The sequence below is a fragment of the Poecilia latipinna genome, unplaced genomic scaffold (genome assembly GCF_001443285.1).
Source record: "Poecilia latipinna isolate Pla-1442-1.1 unplaced genomic scaffold, P_latipinna-1.0 Scaffold3782, whole genome shotgun sequence".
NCBI lineage: Eukaryota > Metazoa > Chordata > Actinopteri > Cyprinodontiformes > Poeciliidae > Poecilia > Poecilia latipinna.
In genome coordinates this window covers 41,183-50,073 of record NW_015116398.1, presented here as the reverse complement: position 1 = coordinate 50,073, position 8,891 = coordinate 41,183, and the positions used below count along the sequence as shown (strand labels likewise).

Here is an 8,891-nt window from a genome sequence, read left to right as displayed (position 1 = left end):
CAGATGCAACTCATTTCAAAAATCGCCCCCCCCCCCCCCTCCCCCCCCCAGTGGAAAGAGGTGGGAAATCAACACATGTTCATATATTTCCAGGAAACAATCTCTGATTGATCCAAAATGCACTTTTTCAAGAAAAAAAAAGGGGGGTGTGGGGGGGGGACTTAGTCGCATAATCTTTTCTTTCTAAATAAAACCAGAGTCTTATGTAACAGGACAAACTAAATACACCCAAAGCTCATTTGCTCTAATTGTTGCCCATGTGGTCCCAATCTTTAAAAACTGCAGCAGGCGACATTGAGTTTGGAGTAATGAGAATCATTATATAGTTAGATGTTGCTGTGCAAGGCCGGCGGCTCGGTCCGGATCTACCAGGAAGTCTTCCTTCCCGGTCTCTGGGTAAGTCCACGTTTACAGTAACACCCTGATAACTCTACACTGACCAGGATATTACACCTCGCAGCTCAAACAGTCTGACAAAGAGCATGAAATAAAGCCACTTTAAACAGCTTCCTGTAATTCATACTTTCATCCCTAATAAAGCTGTCCCCAGAGGCTGTTTACTGCAGTGTCGGAACATCGGCGCGCAAAAACCTGCTCAGTGCCTCGCTGTTTAATAACAGCTTTTTATTTCACTGCTACCAAATTTAATGGTCAAACAGACAGCCTCCCTCTGAAGTTGAATCAAGGTAACGGTGTTTTCTGAGAGCGTTATCCTCCAGGGCTAACGACCTGATTGGAAATTTTACAGAAAATGATGATGATGTGTAGCAGCATAAAACCACTTACCCCAGGAAATCTAAACCACCTTGAGCATCTCGGCTTGTTATATGACTATTTTATTTTTTCTGTACTTGAAAAGGTTTATTTGCAAGGAAACGGACAGAGTAATCTGCTGGTGACTGGAATCAGCTGATCAAACAGGTAACTGTCCAGCTGGAAACTTAACATTCCAATGTTTATCTGAACATGCACACTCTTTGGTGTGATTTTTGTTACTGAGGCAGATATTGTAATTTTTGCTACTTTTAAATTAAAACAGAGGAGCAATTTGGAAAGAAAATGTTATTGCTACTAGCTAATCTTTGGTAAGTGCAGTTTTAATCACTGCTTGTGATCTTTTAAGCTACGTAGCAGCTGTCACATAGCGAACGAGGCAAACTGAACCAAAACCAACTTCAGCAAACAGCAGGAAGACAAATGTTTACAATGAGGAAATGTGAAATGCACCAATTGTCTTTAAACCTAATAATATCAAAGTCTAAAGCTTAAAAACTCCTTCATCAGTTTGTCTTTGTTCAAATTAGTAAAACCCTGTTTTACATCAACTGCTCTCTCGCATGGTGTGACGTCTCCTCTGTTCTTGACCTCTCAGATAGAGACGATTGTTCACTACCTACCCGACAATCCCTCTGCAGGGTCTTCATCAGGTTGTTGTACGTCTCTGTGTCAAAGTAAAGCCCCTCCTCATGCATGTCCTGAAAGTCCAGGTCTTTGTACGTCGGACGGGCTTTCTCCCTCTCCTTCCTGGACGCTCGCCTCTTGTAGGTGGATCCCTTCAGGTCGTACTTGTAGTGCATCTTGACCGAGCGAGGAAGCACGTTGTTCATCACCACCAGTCGGATGTTGAAGCCCCCCGTCTGGATGCAGTACAAGCCGTAAAACTTGGGCAGCAGCGTGCGCGGGTTCTGGTTCAGGTTCTGTGGGTTTGGACATTCAACATTCAGATCTAACACGCAGGACTTTTCAGACTTGGCACACTTTTATTAATGCCTATTTTATTTATTAGGACAAGAGGAAAAAATACCTGATATCTGTGGAAGCTGGATTAAAGTAGAAATCGTATCTTTTTTATTTATTTATTTTTTTTTTTTTAGAAAGAAATCAGTTTTTAGTAGTAATCGCATCATAAAAGTCCTTTCACTTTTGTTTTCATGTTCCATATTTACAGTGAAGCCCTGATAGATTAAATAAATCTAATACACTTAAGTAGATTTACTTAAATTCTCTTCATAGGAAGAGATTTTTCACTGTCCACGGTAACACGATGATGTATCCATTAGATACGTTACCAAGAAAAGTTATTTCTGCATCCCAGATATAAAACTGTTGACTGATAATTTTCCATCCATCCAGGCTTTATTAACGGTTCACCTGCTCACAGTGAAGTCTGCCACAACACACTAATATCTAAAGGCCCCAACAACTCCTCTCTCTTCTGCACTCAACCTGATTTCATTTGAGATATTTCACAGAAATTATCAATACAAAATATATATGTTGTTTGTGTTCATTCTCATTATCTGCCATGTTTTCAGTTAGTTCCGTCACGTTTGCTTTGTTTTATTTCACCAGAAATAAAATGAAACCTTTACATCTCAACAGTCACTGTTGTATTTGTTGTTGTTTGTTTGTATATTTTTAAGTTTTGGTCATAAAACGAGCGAAAGACAGAAAAAGGAGCCGTGTTCCTCACCATGTAGTACCCAGGCAGCAGCCTCTGCAGAAACTTGGCCTCTTTGTGCTGAACCGTTTTGATGATGAACTCGTCGTCGCTGGTCAGGTAGAAGAGCGAGCCGCTGGCGCCCGGGTTGGCCAGCTCAATCAGAGGCTCGTTTACGAGCGAGTACTGGGGAAGGAAAAATCATAACATCGATTTAAGTGTTTCGCACGTAGCGAGGATCGGGCTTTCCGGAGAGCAGCTTCATCCGCAGTGTCATCACAAACTAGAGCTAAACAAGAAGACTGAAAAATGGAAACACTGTAAAAGTTTATATGGGAAAAAAAAAAAAAAAAGGAAAACATTTTTTTGTTTGTTTAAAACTACAAGAGATAAACGGCAATAAATTTCTTACAAAGTTTACGACTTAGCAGGAATGAGAAATAGCTTAATTTCTCTAGTTTTTTTTTCCCCCCTTAGGGGCATCATTCGTTACACAAACACAAATGCTTCTCATACCTTCATTTTTTCCTCTCTCATAGCAGCATGACTGAGATCCAGCAATGATAACAGACAGTAAAGTCTGGCATTTGCTAAAAATAACATATCTCTCGTCGTATCTCCCGTCTAAGATGAACAGTCAGTCGTTTCAAGCACAGCTCAGATTTGGCTGCTGCACACCTTTCCTCCAGGTCTATTCAAAATGTCCTCGTCGGAGCAAAGGTAGACCCAAAATAACCTCTCGCTCTACGCAGGAGGGGTCCCAGAATCTCCACATCTTGCCAAGTCGCTATAGTCAAAAAACCTATGTGTGAATGCATGCATTATTATGTCTAGGAAGCAAGTGTCACTTTGCCAAGACAGAACATTATCTTTTCAGTTGGGGGTTAATCAGACACATTTTAACCCAGCAATAAGGAAAATCTGAACATAAACGGCAAACTACAATCCAGAAGTGGCACCGAAAGCGAGCAGCAGACTGTGGAGAAGTGCTGGATGTTAATCGGTGCGTTATGAGAGCAACATGTTCAGAGGAGACGAGAAACACTGGAGGCATCTGCTCCCTCTCCCCGGAGACAGCCGACGACCGTCTGCAGTCGCAGCGAATAACTGGCACAAACACATCTGAAGCTCATCGCTTTTATATGTGCTTTTATTCCCGGTTTTAATTAGCCTGGGCTGTGTGGCCTCTTGCCTGACTGAATCCATCACCACCTGAAGCCACAACTAACTGTAGCAACCTCTCTACTTTGTCGCGCCTAATGAAATCCTCGCTCTTCTGCCTTGAAGTTAACCTGTTTTTTGTTTTTTTGCCTTTTGTCGCTGGTGCAGAAATAATGTCAGAGTTCAAAAACAAGAATGCAGCTGGCTGGATTTATGAAAGGGCCTGGAGGCAGATGGGAAAAAGGCAAACGGCGTCATAACAGGATAAAGTCATAACATCACACAAAATCTAATTTGGTTCTGAGAACAAAGCATAAAGAGGAACTCAAAAACAAGGGACTTCTGCAGATCCTCATTTGACTCTTGAACAAGTTTTGAAGGGAAAACAACGGGATTAAACAAAAAAAAAAAAAAGAGGATGACGAAAACTTCTAAACTTTTTACTTTTTAATCAGTTCTTGAACCAATCACCTCTGCTCATTTCTCGTTGGAGTAAAATGTAACGGTTTGGATCCACTTTCAGCATCTGGGCTTTACATTTAATCTGAAGGCACTCGGAATATTTTTTGAAAAATACCAGAATATGTGTCTTTGAAGTAAATCTTAGTAGATATAAGGTGTTTTGTACTGAAGTCCAGCTGCCTTATGTTCCACCACCGTCACAATAACAACCAATGACAGTGGTACATTGAACTTGTTTGGTTGTTTTTTTCCCATAAAAGCATTTAAACAGGAAGAAAGCTTTTTGCTTGGGAGCCACTAACATCCTAAGAGGAATGTTGTTGGAAGTACTTAACTTGAGGAGTTTTCGTGGGTGATATTTAGATGCAACATCACTGAGGGGTGGAGTCAAACAAACCAAATTACTTTAAAAAATGTGCCGCTCTGACACAAGTCACCGTTTGTTAGTGGTCAGAGCTGCACATGAACATGTTGTACACTACTGCACACAACATAAGAGCATGTTACGCTGTTTTTGTTTCATTTTTTTAAACATCTATGAGCATCTCTGCCACTTTAAAAAAAAAAAAAATTAAAAGGATTCGCATATTTTAATATAATGGCTTTTTCTGTCCCTAGTCGTCTTCATTTTCCTGCATTTTCTTTCAAACATTTTAGATAGATAATAAAATTATCTGGAATTACATTCCCTAGAAAGATCCTCAAATAGTCAAGGGGATCACTGAAGTACAATGGGAGTTGTTTTTTTCTTTTTTCCCCCCCATAAATTTAATTATTGATGTGCATTTGTATTTAGCGTTGCTGTGAAACATGGTGGTGGCAGCATTATGTCGTGTAGATGCTTTCGGGAAGACGAATGGAGTTAAATACAATCATGGAGGAAAACTAGTTGGAGGTTGAATGGGCCTTGATATGCAGCCTGAGCTACTGTGGAATGGCTTGGTTCAAAGTGCATTTATGCGTTTAAATGACCTAGTCAAAGTCCTCACTATAATTAATTTGAGAATCTGTGACAAGACTTGGAAACTAATGTCTACACGGACACACACCATCTGATCTAAACGAGCTTGAGTCATTTTGGAAAGAGTAAATAAATCTTTTTGACTCTAAATGTGCAGAACTGGCAGAGAGCTGCAGCTGTAAATGCTGAGAAATTGTTCTACAAGGTTTTGGTAGTATGGCACACTTTTCTGATTTGCATCGGTAAAAAAAAAAAAAAAACAATCATTAACTACTTGGAGTGTTGGGTCGTCTTACCAGATAGTCGTCGGGTTTGATGCCAAACAGATCTCTGAAGTAGCGGAAAGCCAGCGGAGCGTATGTCTTGAAGCGGAAGTCCGGGTAGTGATGAGCAGGAGTCAAGTTACTTCCCTCACTGTAACGTGATGATGAAACCAAGCCAGGAAGCAATGAAAAATAAAAAAAAAGAGATGCATAAGACACATTATTCCCATTAAATCTCAATAAACAACAATCTCATTGTTACGATTGGGACTTTAGCATAGTGGGTGACTGCATTTTCAGCCATTGATGGAGTATTTCTCCACCAACACGGAGGAGGTAATGAAACCGTTTTAAATAAGTGTGCTGGAGAAGAGATGCATCTACAACATGACGGCCCTGAGGACCAGCAGGTTGAGAAATGCTGCACTGATGCATGAACACAGTTCAGTTCAGTCATGTACAAGAACCTGGATCCATAACAGCTGTCGTGACAACAACAACATCAACAAAAAAGGCCGGTGTCGAGTAGTTCGCCTGGAGGCTGAAGGTGAGTCTGATTACTGGATCTAAACAATAATCAGCAGCACATGAGCCTTTCCTCAGAGGGAGAAAAAGGACCTGCAAAAAGACCTCAACACAATAACCTCGTTTTTTTTTTTTCCATCTTTGGCTGGACTGCGGGACATTCTCAGACAGGCTTTGACAAAGGCTGGCCCCATTCGGTTCCCAAGCTAGCTTTCATTCCAGGGGAGAACCGCGACACATGAACTAGCGTGTCGACAATATGGCGAGAGTGAGTCGACGTAAACTCACTGGAGCTGGTTTTCGTGGATCCTAAATATGGAAGTAGGTTAATAAAGATTAAGTTTTCCAGGGCGACTCTAAATCGGGATTGTTAAACAACGATCCGAGTAACCAGACTGTTTTGTTGTGTGCTGGGGCAACAGTCTGGGCTGTGCCCTGTAACATAACCCCACAAAGTAATTTGCCTGCTTTGTTCGGCGCGGGACGGCAGCGGCGTTCACCTGTCACGGAAAAGTTGTCGAGCGCAAACAGCACATGGAAATGTTTGATCCAATCTGATCAGAAAGACAGCCGCCTGCAGTTCCATTGAGAAGAAGGGAGAGTCATTGAGAAAAAAAAAAAAACAGGAGAGCAAAGCCGGAGTGCGAAAACTAGACTGACAGAGCTCATCGCTTAACCTTCCTCTCAGCCTTTCAGAAAAGAGATAAAAATGTTTTACATTTTCACAAAAGTGGAACTGCTTAGAGAAGGCAGGGAATGAAAAAAAAAGAGAAACGATTATGATTATGTCAGGTATTGGATGTAGAACATTCAGTTTCTCCTGACTGCTTTGTTTGTTGTGTCTCGTGTAATTTTCTTCCTTCCCAGCCTTTATATTTCAAAAAAAAGTTGAACAACTGCAGCTTTTATTCAAACCAAACATGATGTCAGATGTCACTGATGGGTTTTTTTTTTTTTTTTTTTTTAAACTCCCGCCTCTCAATCAGAAGCCGCGCTGCATCAACAAGAGTAATGTTTGGCCGTGGCTCAGAAATAGGAGACGTGTGCGTGCCAGGAACAGGTTTGCATAGACCATAGTGAGTTTGCATATCCTGGTGTTGCATCTCAAAAGCCAAGACCACAAAGTACTTCCTGCCAGGACTCTCATTCTCTTCCTGAAACCTGAGGGTTAAGCACGAATGTGTGTGTCCACACAAACAACTCCGAGAGCCCCCCGTTTTTAGTAGATTACATCCATTTTTATCACGGCTATTATAAATCTTAGCAGGTTTCTCAACTACCACATTCTTGACTAAATAACTATGAGACTGCCTTGGGGTAATAATTTATCAGTCTGACATTCCAAGAGTTTTAATCACAAATTAGTTTGAACACTTGAAATACAAAGTCTAGTTGGAATGAAAGAGAAAATTACTCAGGAAGGCTACAAATTAGAAGTAAATGAGCTAACCAGATAGCTAAAAAAAAAAATATATATATATATATATATATATATATATATATATATATATATATATATATAGGGCAGAGCAATATAATACGAGTATATCAACATTGCAATATTGATTTGTAAAATTTGTACTAAAAAAAGCTGTTTGGAATAAGGAACAGTTCATTAACACAATATTTCCCCCCCTAATAGATTTATTTTATTTGAACTATTTTTTGTCTCACTGAAATTTTTCAGCTCATCAAATAAAGTTGATTTGGACAAAGATAGCCTCGGTAAGTACAACAGGACTGCCTGATTGGTACCAGCAGGTAATCACTTTAACAGAACCTGTGTGCCAACGCCGAAGGAGAACGTCCTTCAACGTGAACCTGGGTCATGCAGCCCGACGACGACATAAAGCACACCAGCAGGGCCACATCTGAGAGACTACGGCTAATTCTGACCGAGATGCAGAGGTGTGACCTTAAACTGGCTCTCCGTCCCCAAAAGCTCTCTGACATGGCTGAATTCAAACAGTCCTGTGAGGAAGAAGAGGCCAAAATCCCTCCACAGAGACTCACCGGCTCTGCAAACCCGTGATGGGTCTTAAATCATTCCTACCTGTAAGCCATAAAAAAGGAATCTGTACGAGATGCAACATGTTGACCTGAGGTTAATCCAGCCTTCGACAGAGTGAGAGCGCGATACTTCAACAGATAACAGGAAGGCTGAACAAACAACAGCAAAACTGCTCTGACTTATTTTCAGGATTTTTGTTTGCAGCCTTTTGAAAATCTCTGAGTTAAGAACTTAGATTTCCACACGCGCAGAGAGAGAGACTGGTATTTCAGTAATGCTGCTAGCAGTGCTAATCCCTAATCTAAAATGCTGTTAGAGTTTTACAAAGCAACACTAGGCTCATTTTGACTTGGTAATAAAATATTAGTGGAATCTTGTTTTACAGCGATGGCTCTTTCATACACGTAGTGTGAACATCTGTGCTTTCATTTTAAATAAATACTGGCTCCTCACAGGAGGAAGGAAAGAAAAAAAATATGTTTTAAATGCTGTTGTCTCACAGTCTAAAGAAAAACCTGAATCGACCTAAACTCAAATCAGAAGGACAAAACTTTCACACAAAATTCAGAAATCGATCACAAAACTCTTATCGGTTTCTCATTTTATAGCAAAACGACCGTCGCTGATCATCTGAAAGCTACGTGTGTCGGATGACAAAGGTTAGAAATCCCTCCTCTCTGTATCCAGACAGAGTGAGCGTTGGAACTGTGTGACGACGAATGAGAGGATTCCACTTTCAAACGATTCCTGGTAGAGCTTCAGATCATATCAAATGGTTCTCTAAGCCGATGATGTAATTGTGAAGACAGCCTGAGAAGACGGAGAGGACACACGCTGACGTCTGCCGAGCGCCACAGCTGCAGCAGCTGCAGCAGCAAGAGGCATGCAGTAAGCTGATTTCACAGCTCTTGGGAGGATAATCTGCAGGAATAGTAGCATCCCTGCATCATGACTCAGACGAGGAGAACTGACTGCTGAGAAATGATGATGGAGAGGCTCTGGCTGCAGTTTACCCACTGGGCAAGATTAGTTATTTATTGCTTGTAGCACAGACCCAGACAAAAAAAA

General features: G+C 41.0%; 1 protein-coding gene across 1 annotated transcript in view; it reads right to left on the bottom strand.

Moving 5' to 3' along the window:
• Positions 1 to 1,301: 1,301 nt before the first annotated feature.
• LOC106941637 (phosphatidylinositol 4-phosphate 5-kinase type-1 beta-like) overlaps positions 1,302 to 8,891 on the bottom strand; it is a 30,306-nt gene continuing 22,716 nt past the window's right edge. Inside the window, exons 5-7 of the mRNA XM_015024708.1 lie at positions 5,321 to 5,438; positions 2,474 to 2,626; positions 1,302 to 1,697 (exon numbers count right to left, since the gene is read on the bottom strand). Coding sequence (XP_014880194.1) covers positions 1,317 to 1,697; positions 2,474 to 2,626; positions 5,321 to 5,438 — 652 coding nt within the window. The 3' untranslated portion in view covers positions 1,302 to 1,316. The remainder of the gene's footprint in view (positions 1,698 to 2,473; positions 2,627 to 5,320; positions 5,439 to 8,891) is intronic.